The sequence below is a fragment of the Lipophrys pholis genome, assembly GCF_963383615.2.
Source record: "Lipophrys pholis genome assembly, chromosome: 15".
Lineage (NCBI taxonomy): Eukaryota > Metazoa > Chordata > Actinopteri > Blenniiformes > Blenniidae > Lipophrys > Lipophrys pholis.
In genome coordinates, this window is record NC_137642.1 from 15,194,167 (window position 1) to 15,207,113 (window position 12,947).

Here is a 12,947-nt window from a genome sequence, read left to right on the forward strand (position 1 = left end):
AATAAATAAATGTACATCTAATTTATTTAAAAAGTGTTATCTGATTGATTTTAAAAACATCATACAGCTTTGCAGTGTGCACTTACTAATGTAACTAATGGATTACATTGTTTGAACATTATCTTGCCGGCAGGTTTGAAATTGTAGATTAACGGACTTTAGATAATTGAAAAGACTTCATAGCAGTTTTTTTGTTTTGTTTTTATCAAGTCAGCTTGCATTAATTGCAAACTCAATTGTTCTTTTGGGTGAATCTTAACAAGGAGGACACTCTTTCGTGTAAGCCAAAAAAAAGATTTGTTTGTCTGAGCAAGCATGAAAAGCTTTTAATACTTTTTTTTTTTTTTGCTATTTCAGTCCCACAAGTTATTTGCTTGTTTAAACAAACAGAGATAGGCAATTATTTCTTGCGATGGCCCACTTGAATAAATTAGGACTAACCTCACCATACATTTGACCATATCCAGCTATATAGAGATAAGTCCGTTATTCAAAAGTATAGTTTTGATAAGCATCTATTTCTGCCCTGTATCAGTGTGTGTGTGTGTGTGTGTGTGTGTGTGTGTGTGTATTAAATTTCACCTTGTATAGCATGTTTCATTTTTGTACTAAACAAAGCATATTGGGGGGAAAAGCATTCTCTTTTCATTCAGTATTGAGATAAGATGATAGATTCTGTGTACAATACAGAGTTTATCATAAAACACGGCAGGCAAAATGTAAAGTCCTGCTCCTCTTGTCTTTGTGTTTGTTTACATCAGCCCACAAATCAAAAGCAAACCAAATGACGAATGATGGGTCGGCTTTTTTTTTTTCCATTTATTTTTTTTTTAACTTTCTGTTCCTGGAAGTCACAGATATATTTGAAGAAGCTAATATATTTTGGGCGAATATTAAAAGATAAATCTTAAAAATCCCTGATTGCAGAATCAGCCATTTGTTTAAGTTCATCACCGATGCAAAGAAGTCCTTTTTGTTGATTTTTCTAATGGAGCAGATACATTATATTGGACTACCATGAACATCATCAGTATGTTTTCCAACTTGTGTTCTCATTTGTTGACAGGAGGCAGACTAATTTTGACAGTTTGCGTTATCCGGTGATTCCTTCACAGCTTGAACTCTCTCCTCCCCCTTCATTTCTTCTGTGATCTCTTTGCTATTTTTGTGAGTAAATAAGGAATATTGTCAACACTCCGACTCGAGCCGACTTAATCAGTGAATACTCCGACTTGATTTGAAATGTGCCTGATTGACAGAGGCGATACAAGTTGCTTTGAGGATAAGGGATGGCTTCCCAGTGAGTCAGCACATTTGGCACGGCACAATTTTTTTTGCGATTGTGCTATTATAGACGTGTTATTGTAGCTGCAGCTGTGAGGATATACAGTACTTTTACAGCATGTGCCACACTCTTCCATTAGTTCAGTGTTGCACTTCACTGAGTGCTCTCGGGGCCAAGTATTGCTACAGAAAAAGCACAAATTTTCACACTTGGCTTTGTTGTGGCATGAGGCCAAGCAAAAAGCTTTGGATTTATTTTTCCTCAGCTTTTAACTTGCCAAACTTTAAGTCGTGCCTCCATTTCAACATGACAGACGCAAAAAAAGGTGTGTGCGCTTGTGTGATAGTTGCAGAAAGTCAGAAGTGCTGGGCCTGTACAAAAATGTTATCCACATCAATGTCAATGAATAATTTGTGATATTGTCTCTTTTGTCCCCTTTTTTCTTGCATCCTATATGTTTTATCTATAGTCAATTAGCGTATGAATACAGAAATGAATGATACATTTTTAAACTCTAATTACCAATCGCCTGTTGTCAGTTAAAATCCAAAAGCCTTAAGACTTCCGTAATACAAGTTCAAAACGTACTGGAGCAGTGGAGAAGGTGAATGAAAAAGTACTGACACTTAAATTACATTTTACAAAGATGTATGCTTATAAAACCATAAAGGGATTATTCTAAAGTTGTTTATGGTCGCCGAGTGAACTTAACAAGATGAAATATTTCTGTCCTGGTAGTGGCAAATAACTTTTGTTTTATTGTTTGATTCTATTGTCTTCAAAGTTGTGATTTCCGTTATTTATGTAAAGAGACAATTGCTGTTTTAAAGCACATAATTTATTGTAATTATTGTTCATATAACAAGTGGTCGTATAATTCTGTATATTTAACTATTTCTTATCAAGAAATCAAGGGAACATTACATATGAGTTCATCCTTGAATTTGGCACTGAATATTTCAATTAATTGAAGAAAAATCATTGGATTAATCTTGATTATAAGTTTCAATTATTGCCTAGCGCTAATTTAATCGCCTTAATGCTTCAGGCAGAATCAGAGTTTGGTAATATAAGCCCGTACCTTCAGTTTTTGATCTGCACATATACCCTACTGACATTTACTTTCAGCATATAATCAAACTATTACTGCTCCTACAAGTCGTATTCAGCTTTCTAAACTTTCATAACTTACAATTTACATATTTAAATAACTGAGCTTTAAAACTTCAAAAAGGAAATCATATCTCTGCTTTATTCTGTGGCCCAGTTGCTATTTTTGTTGAAGCTCGACACCTAAAATTAAAGTTTGTGTTGACAAGAAGCTAAATGAAGCCTCTCTGCTTCATAACAGATGAAAGGTCAAAGTGAATCATGAGATGCAATTTAGTCATTTAGAATCGTGCATTTCTTTGGAAATCTGTTTTATTGGACATCAAAACAAGCAATGTGATAATATATGACCAAGAGGTAAGTTGGTATGAAAAGACAAAACTACTGAAGGCAGAAATCCTTTAATGCAATCCATACACAACGCTCATGTTTACTCATTCCTGTCGACCTGTGATCATTTGATATCAAACGTTACGAAACGAGACCGGAGAGGAAAAACATGTCATGCTGGCTAAGACTTCTTTTTCTGGACGCGCTCTGGTTGAAAGAAAGCTTTTTGCGATTTAGGACTCGACTGATCTACTCTACATTTTGCTGAATGTAACATAAGTTTGTTTACTGATTTAGAAAATCTGCACCAAAATAATAATTAGCCAAAACACGGATGAGCGTGTCACAACAGTTACCAAGGCATTTTGTTATTCATTACTGGCACCCCTGTAAACAAAACCCAGGTGTCAGAAGTCCATTGACACAGAAGTGTTGGTGTCTTGTTGTTTTCAATAATAAGGAGATTGTTTATTTACTTCTTTTCTTATGCATCTCACAATTGGTGTAGAAACCTCCCTTGATTGAGGCACCACACAGTTACTAATCTTTTTTTAGCCCTGATCGCCAACTTTTTTCTTTGAACATGAAGCCCTCCACAATAGCTTGAATAAATTTTGCAGATTGTCTTCGGGGGACAGTGAAATCAAATGGTGCCAGCCACGCCCACTCCTGCCAACATACAAAAGCGAGAGCCATCAACATATAAGGAACAAGCATTTTTTTACTGTTCTCCTCTCAAAATTGAACTATCTCTTAGCAAAGTTTTTATTCATTTGAAAGCGTATTTGACAACCTCAGGGCCTGCAGACTCTCCAGCTCACCCAGGGCCCCATCCTCCCAGACCCAAAGATGTGTGGAACCACATAATAATAAGATTTAGGTGTGATCCCAGAATATTGTTGTTGTTTTTGTTTTGTTTTTTCCCGTTTTTAGGCCAAGTCTACCCAATTCATAAAAACAGAACGGCTCTCTCGATCTTTCAGGATTGCAATCAAGCAGAATGAATGACCAAGAACTGACTTTGATAATATTTAGGACCACTAGTGTGAAATGAATCATTTTTTATTTTTTTTGTCAGGGATTATACATAGCTTACTTACAAGCACTCAGAAACCAAGGGCAAGATGATAAATCAGTGTTTCCCTAAATCAACCTAATAAATAAATAAATAAAAATGGAAAAAGAAACAAACCAAAATAAGGAGTACAATAAATGACAAGCCAGTAAACCAATCAGTCAAATGTAAATAACCTTTTGAATATTCTGAATGCAAACCAGCTGTTCAACATTAGAAGAGAGGATGTGGAATATCTTGCCTCGGCACAACCCAAATACTTCCTTCTGCTGCTCATTCCACAAATGCACCATTTAAAAAGAAAAATAAACAGACTTCTCAGTGGTGTAAGATCTATTGCCTGGAAACATCATGGCATTAAATAAATAATCTGACCATTTCGCTTTCTTTTTGTGCATAGTTTATATACTCGTGTCATATATGCTCAGTGGATGTAAATAAATATTGTTGCTCATTAAAGACGACAAAGGAAGAAATTATAAACGAAGAAGCTTTTGTTTTATGCAGTTTGATATAAGCATTCACACATTATCATTTTACTGCCTGAGCGGAGCTTGTGATTTTGTGGTAACTGTTGGAGATGTTGTTATAGACTGAAAGAACACATTTCTACTGTATGTTTTCACATTGCAGGAAACTTAACCTTGGTAGTTCACGCCCCCTTGGTCAGACTAAGCACAAAATGTCAAATGCATTGAATGGCCCAAAGCATGCACAGCAACGCCTGAGCAGGGCAGAGGGCGACGTTTCAGCATTATCAAAATTTGGCTTTAAAATGTCCTCATTGTTGTTTTGTTTACAAGGTTGTAGGAGGTTAGAGAATAAAATTGATCTCCGACTTGACAGTAGAATCAATGCAAATCTCCAAATGTCGAGTCAATTGTGCGTATCCCTGACTGCCCTGCAGCTACACACCTCTCTGTTGTGTTCCAGGTGCTCAGTGTTTTGTGAACAGTTTCCTTTCTGAAGAGCAACATTAGTTTTGTTTTTTTTTCATATTAAGTTGTTAAATATCTAATGTTTTTTTTTTTTTTTTTTTAAATCTGCTTCTTGTCCTCAGGACTGCGCTGTGAAGTTAACGTCGATGAGTGTGCTTCAAATCCATGCCAAAATAGTGGAAGATGTATTGACGCTCCGAATCAATACCACTGCTCGTGTCCCACTGGCTTCATCGGGCTCCACTGCGAGACCAACATTGATGAGTGCGCGTCGGCGCCTTGTCTTCACGGGACGTAAGGATTTTTCCTCCGTCATTTAAGTCAGAAACACGGCAAACGGTGCAGCGATGGCATGGAATTATTTTTAATTACACTCTCTTACCGGCGCCGTGAGAGAAGACATACTGACGTGTCACATGTAAAGGACTAATGTGATGCACTTACAGGTTTTCTCAGCGGTGCCAAAATTATAGTCATTAATTCAGCGAAAAGGTGAATTACTCATTCAGAAAGCATCTCTCTTTCTCTCTGGGACGGATCTGCATAAACAACCCCCTGTGAAAATACATGTCTTCTCATTCATTTCATGCAGCAGTATCATTTTGATGAATCAATCTCGACGCTGTCTGTTGTTGCTTCCTCAGCTGTGAGGATGGAATATTTTCATACAGCTGCCTTTGTGAAGCTGGATGGACCGGCAGCAGATGTGAAATAAACATCGATGTAAGTTGAGCCAAATTTATATAAAAAAAAAAAAAAACCACACACACAGAAAATGGGTGGTTTAACGAAAAAGCCTTAAGGATTATGTATCTTTCTGTGGCCTTTTGTATCATTAACTCTATTGACTTTTCTACAAGATAAGACAATTGAACGAGCAGGATCATGTAGGCATTGTGCAAATACCTGATTAAAAGAAATTGCTTAGTCTAATTCCGAATTGATTCAAACTGCAGCTTTTGCACTGGACTCCAGAGATAATACATTGAGTTGCTTACAAGGTTTCTCTGTCAGCACTTACCTGAAGTCATTTTTTATTTATGTTTTTTTCAGCACAGCCTATACATTTCACAGTGCAACTTGTGGAAAATATGAATGCTCATGGCTTTTTCCGTTTACAGGATTGTGCTTCTAATCCTTGTTCAAACGGCGGCTCGTGTGTGGATCTGACTGATAAATACGCGTGCTTCTGTCAGGACGGCTACACGGGAAAAATGTGTGAGAACGATGTGGACGTATGCAAGGACACCAGCTTTAATGTCTCCTTGTGTTTCAACGGGGCGACCTGCCTCGATGGTGAGGGATCAAACTTTACATGCAGGTGAGCTTGTCTTTCGAAGTTATTTTGACAAAATGAGATCATCCTTGAAGCAAGCGGAGCAACGCGTCCTGTTGCAATCTCGCGTGTCGCACACAACTCCTATCAAACCCAACGTGGCCACACGGTCACTCACCGTTTGCTCCATGCCTCCCGTCAACGATAATTGACAGCTTCGCAACGATAACGCGACATGACGGGCCTGGCAAGCTTCCTGTGGTTGTTTACATGAGGCTGGACTAAAAGACATACTCGACAGTGCGTTTAAGCTGCAGTCGTTTTAGCATGTCCTGCTAACCAGCTCGAAACAGCCGTCATCTTTTATATCACTTAATGCATTTTAAGGTCTCGGGAGGCTGGAGTGGATCCTGGCCCGCTACGAGTAAAGGCAGAGTTCACCCTGCACAGATCACAGAAACAATCAACCTCAAATGCATGTTTCTAGAAAGGTGGGAGGAAACGCTAAATAAGCCAAGCTCGTACTGAGAGAACTCAAACTTCAAGCCAACCATGATTCAAACCAGGGATCTCGTAGATCGGGGATTGAAGGGATGAACACCAAATGTTTATTCCACTCAAAGAATAGCTGATAGGAAGAGAAGGGGGCCCTGTTTCCACGACAACGTTTGAATCAATCCCAAAAACAACTTCCACCATTTGACGCGCACCGCTGTCCGTCTCAGTTTAAAGCCCTTATATGAAACGGTTCACTACAGTGGCAGTCAATAGCTTTTCTGCTGTGTAAATAAATGGACAAAAATAATAATGGAGTCCCGAGTGAGTCCTGCACTGCTCATTCCTTCGAATTTATCAAACTCTGTATTCACTAAACCATCGTCTGGACCACGTATGGGAACACTTTTACATACAGCAGAGGGAGACATGCAAACTACAGTGTCTCTGCAGTTTCCATATGTACAGTGATTGCTATGAAAATGTCACCATCTGTTCAAGAAACTTTTAAAACAGCAGTGGTAGCCTAAAGGTTATAGAAGCAGTCTTGGGATTGGCCGTACGCAGGTTCGAATCCTGCTGCTGTCGGGTTACAACTGTGGGTCCTTGAGCAGATGCTAGGTTTTCTATGAATAAGATGGTTAAGAAGTTTTTTCCCACTGCCACATTTAAATCTCAGACAATAACTGAAAGCTCAAAATCTTCACCCTAAATTCTGACTTTTTTCCACATGACTTCTCATTGGAATCATGTGCGAGATGGCAGCATATGGGCAGATGCAACAGTGGGCAGCAACGACATGTTGCCCAATATAAGTGTATGACAGTGTGCATGTCATTAGACAGCGTAACGCTATTGTGAATGAAGCTGACTAAACATCAGGTGGCTGCATCACTGGTGATCTAGTAGAATTAGATTAAAATTTAATATTTCAAACCACTGATTATCGCCATTGTCTCGTACATAATTTTGCTCATTAAAAATGCATCTTACCTGACAAAAAGGTGCTGCAGTACATCTGTGCGCTCATATTGTATAGCAGCAGTCCTCCACGATGATCGCAAGTGAATCATTACTTTTTAATTGCTGGCGCGCTATCCCCTGAGTGATGAAGTGTATCTGAATACAAGGTGTATGTAGTAAGAGTGTGCCGCGTTGACACAGCAGCTCCCCGGATGCCTTGCAGTTAATTACGTTGTCTAACCTTGTGCTGATGTGCTCCTATATGCTCCGTGTCGTGATTTATGTGACGATGATTACCACAACTCCAAATAGGTTGCAGCTCTTTGCAGTGTTATATATTGACGCACTGAACTGCCTGCATCTCCAGCACAGCATTTTTCACGATGCTGCCTTCAGTTAAAGCCGGTTTGTGCGTATACGGCGAAGAGGGCAATATACAGTATGTTGTGCATTCACAAAAAAACGTGCACCCGAGCGCAGAAGTATTACATACACACAGAATGTCCTCCTGTGTCCTGCTGAACTGCAGGATAAATGTGCACCGCATGCAGTTTCTGCAAAAACAATCATTTTGCTGGATATAAATTCGATTTTGTATGAAATTTTGGAATCATATTTATTCTAATGATTTATGATGCTTGTATTTACAGATTTAAGTTTATGAATGAATTAGGAGTGGCAATGGTTTAATAGCTTAAAATGACACATTTAGATCTCTGATGGATTTAGCAAAAAGAAAAACTAATACCATTTTCCTTGTTCATCAAAAGAATAGTTGAGTCAGTGTCTGATTGAGACTTGGTACTTCTAGTGGAGCTTGATTATATTTACAGATATGTGCAGTTTTCTCTTTCGAGGAGTATGCATAGTTTTAAATATGAAAAAAAATTACGATTAAAAAGAATCACAACATTCTCAGTTTATTAAAATAATTATTGTTAATCTATGTGCATAAAAGAGTGTGTGTGTCTGTCGGTATGTGCGTGCGCTCGTCCTCTTTGTCTGCGGTTATATAGTGAAAACCAGAGACCCAGATTTACTGATTCACTGTGAAAAGTTATCACACCGTTTTAATTTCTGTAGTAAACGGGTATTAGCTCACACATTCTACCTCTGATCTTAGACTGTGGCTTCACTTCAAAGCGGCGAGCCGTATTGTGTGCATCCACATATTTTGTTTTCCACTTAAATGAAGAGAGCCCAGTCTGGCTAGTACACTGAATAATGGCCCAAAGCATAAAATATAAACTCAGCCATGCGGTACACTTTACTAAAGTAGTTCTGTTACGCGTGAAATCCAGGCTGTTGTTTTATCTGCATGTTATGTGTGAAGTGGTACAAGTGGAACACATCGATTGTGTCGAGGAAATCGTCTCAGGACCACTCAATCCTGTATTTTCTCTGTGATGGTGGAGGCAAGAGGTCATGCATGAAACCCTTTGCTCACTGTCTTGTTGTTGAAGCGATTCATGATTAAATGAATGGTGCCTTACAGACATGATGTTTCCTCTGAAGTCAAATTCCCTGTAAAGGAATGTAAGCCCCCAAAACACACCCAACATTTCAGTAGCATTTCACTGAAGATTATTCAGATTATTTTCACAATCAGTTTTTTTATGGGGTTTTTTTTTGTCTTTGTTCAGTATTTTTGACCGTTCCTGTCAGTGTGTTTGGTGGGTTTGAAATGCAGAGAGTTTGGGGGGGGGATTCATCCAGGTCAGCAGACCGCGGCCGATTGGGTTTTAATCTGAACTATTTAACAACTATTTAAACCGTGCATAGTATGATATATGCAGACTTCAGTTTTTCCTCTCTTTGGAATAAATGAAGCTTATTCTGTGTAAATCACCCACTTAAACAATCAATCCATCCCTCTATGTCTCGTATGGACTGTTGAGTTGTTTACTCAGCCATTCTGAAATTTGTAAAGCGACAGCTAATTTAAAATTTCAGCAGCTTATGATTCTTTTTTTCTATTTATTGTGCAAGAACTAAATTAACAGTAATGAAGTTTGCAGAAAGAGGGTTGTATTGATATTATGTAATTGCACACGAACAAACAAGGCCTTTAGTTTGAGTGCAGAACTCGTGTTGACACAGGCCAACTGGCCATATAGGAATCTATTTATTCCCATTAAAATTGTCTTTTCCCCCTCCCCCCCCCTTTTTGGTTAATGCTTCTGTTAAGGCCACAGGTTATTACTATGATGAGTGGAATTACATTTCATTATTGTTCCATTGTAATGTCCAGGCTCTCTGCATAGGCAGATTATGAGACAATAGGCCCCTGGACACCACTGGTGAGGGCTGGTGCATTAGACTTGCAGTCATCAGCACAAAATTCTCCTCAGCAGGGTTTCACCTAGACAAAATCACCCATTGTAGGACTTTCGGGGCTCCGTTTTAAGTCTTTTCAAGCTCAATGCTCGTCCTGCTGCAACTGGGATTCAAACCCAGGTCCCACATAGTCAAGGTCAAGGCTTAATCTGACACTCCACCAGGAGGGAAACTGTATGTACCCGACAGAAATTACAAGGCAAACATGCACCCTCATGCGCAGTGAGGAGTGACAGAAAGGGAGGCCACGAGGTTTCAGACACCAAACAGATTATTACAAAGATTAGAAATCGCAGCACAGTGTATTTCCCACACTTTTTAAGCATCAAATCTTACCTGAAAAATAAGGGCAAAGAAGATAAAAGAAAGAAAGAAAAAAAAAAGATAATTTAGAAGTCCTTCACCTTCATGAGAGAAATGTAAAAATATAATTAATTGGTAATTAATCAAAAGATAATTACAGCATTTTCAACCTTTTTTTTTGTTTTGTTATCAATAACATGTCATCTGATTAATTAAACTCACACTTTGTTTTATTGCCTGTTTTAAAACCGTCTGTTTAAAAAAAAAAGAAAAAGTAATTATATGTGTCTGTCGATGGTAGCAAAGTTTGAAAAAAGGAACAGAAAAATGGTTGCGGTTCTTGATATGAAATGGCAAAAAGAAGCACTTCTTCGAGACAACGTGTCAAACCAGCAAGAAGGAAGTGACAGCGCGGCGAGACAGCCTCCCTGTTTTTAAAGTATGATGTGTTTTCTTAGCTGTCCACCAGGTTTCATGGGGGATTTCTGTGAAGTGGATGTTAACGAATGTTGCTCAGCTCCATGCCACAACGGGGCTGTTTGCCAAGATCTTATTAATAGCTACGTCTGCCACTGCAGGTCAGGTGAGTCACCCAGGTATCCTGTGAGTTTCTCGGTTTACCTGAAATAAGGCAACCAAAGCATTTTCTTTTCCTTCTAATCCATCTGCGTGATCTGTTACAGTCTCTGTCGTTTAGATGTCGAGACATTTTATCAAGTCAACAAGGAAGCCTCCTTCTTCTCTTGTGCCCCAGATGTGGCGGGGTAGTTTACTATATGCAAACTATATCGGTGCTTATAGTGCACCCATAGTGGATTGAAAGGAGCCATATAAAGCGCCACTAAGGGCTACAATAATGCATACATAGTTGCCTGTTCCTCGAAGCCATTGAAAAGTCATCTGGTTTCCTCAGGGGAAGATTTTGCAGTCATACAGTACTGAAAAAGACAGTGATAAAAAGACGCTACTACCTCGGCTCATTAAAATGTATGTGGCATCTTGGTCTTTAGTGAAAGCCTTTTCTTGTCTGTGTATGTGTGTGAACCCAAAAAGAGGCAAATCAATGTAAGAGAATCTGATTGATATTCACTTCAGAGGCTGGAAGTGGGAGAGCCTGGGCTCACCACGGCACTCTGTGGGCTTTTGTTCCTGGCAGGTTGGACAGGCCTTCACTGTGAGGATGACATTAATGAGTGCCTTCCACAGCCCTGCAACCAGGGGATATGCATTCAGAATGATCCAGGCTATGGCTACACCTGTTTCTGTCGTCCTGGATTTGTGGTGAGGCTTTCCACCTTATCTCTTTTGTCTCTCTTACTCTGTTTTTTTTTTTTTTTCTTTTTTTTAGCACAACCTTTACCCTCCTGCACCCACAACTCTTGAATGCTTTCTTGGCACTAATCACTTGAACCAGTTACATTTGTGATAACTTTCTCAGTCAACCAGCATGACGTCCTTCCTGGTCTGATTATGTTGGTGCAGAAGATCAGACAGCTTCTCATTAAATTCATGCAGTTAAACAAAAATATATGTATTTTGTTCTTCATATACCATTAAAAAAAACGCTTGTTACTTTATTTAAATAAAACACACGAAGGCTCAGAGTTAAGCAAAATATATAAATGATAGTCAAAATGATAGAATAATAACAATATTAATAATAATAATAATTAATTGAAGTCAATAAGTTGATTTAAAATGTATCCAAGTTATAATCCTTTTTTTTTTCAGAATTAGTAAATAGATTTCTCCCTCAAAATTATGATACAATCTGAACCATGATCTGCTCTATTGCTAATGATCATGCTGCTGTATTCACACTGTTACAACACCAATAGTTGCTGTGTTTTCGGTGCTTGTGGATGTGTCACATCCACCACCAAAAATGGAATTTCATTTTAGTGAATTCTAAAACTAATGTTCAGTTTTTACTCTCATTTTAAGGAAGGTAAAGGAAAAAAGTAGAATCTGTACTTTTACAAAATAAATGTTATTTTTCATGGTGGATTAACTTCCTGTTTTGTAATTATAGTCTATATCCCAGGATTTAAGCTTGAATTGCTCAAAATTTAGTTCACATCTTTTGTGTCTCTTATTTAAATGATACCTGCCGTTCCTAACCTATTATACTCATTAATTATTTGTTCATGATGTAATTGTTTTATTATTATTTGTGACTTCTGCTTCATCAAATGAGGACGTTGCACTAGAAAACAAACATTTAACAAAGAAAAGACTTCAGTGTTTGAGATCAAATCCAAATAATATATACAAGGTTGAATCTTGCATAACTGTGAAGTTAGAAAATCTTTGTTTTTATTACATAATACCAGTGTAAAGCTCTAAACATTGAATACCATTTAGCATCTCGATGTGGGGTTTGCACAACGCTTCTCCGGGCTGTCTACTTTACATACACAGGGGAGGAACTGCGAGCACAACTATGATGACTGCCTGCTGAATCCATGTCCAGAAGCGTTTTCCTGTGTAGACGGCATCAACAAGGTCAGCTGCCTGCCTCCTGTTACGGATCCTGTTCCCTTGGAGACTGTAGTCGAGAACATCACTCGTGGCTCCACACCCTGGCTGCCAACGGCAACACTCGGGCCGGCACCAACAGCTGAGCAAGCCACAGGTACGGATCACGCTGCGCTGCTTGTAAGTACATGTAGTGGTGGGAGGTGACTTAAGTTTCCAGAGTAAATTGTATTCTTCTCTCCACCTTCACCAACTTCTGAAAGAGAAATACCTTTAAACCCACATTATGTATTCACTGAGCTGGCACTCCTAGTGTAATTTAACACGGCACCCAATGAAATCAAATCAGCAAAGAGT

General features: G+C 38.7%; 1 protein-coding gene across 1 annotated transcript in view; it reads left to right on the plus strand.

Moving 5' to 3' along the window:
• eys (eyes shut homolog) overlaps positions 1–12,947 on the plus strand; it is a gene marked incomplete at its 5' end in the record, with an annotated part of 173,350 nt that overhangs the window by 77,291 nt on the left and 83,112 nt on the right. The window contains 6 exons of the mRNA XM_080481589.1: positions 4,861–5,032; positions 5,383–5,461; positions 5,860–6,059; positions 10,571–10,695; positions 11,269–11,393; positions 12,534–12,747. Coding sequence (XP_080337715.1) covers positions 4,861–5,032; positions 5,383–5,461; positions 5,860–6,059; positions 10,571–10,695; positions 11,269–11,393; positions 12,534–12,747 — 915 coding nt within the window. The remainder of the gene's footprint in view (positions 1–4,860; positions 5,033–5,382; positions 5,462–5,859; positions 6,060–10,570; positions 10,696–11,268; positions 11,394–12,533; positions 12,748–12,947) is intronic.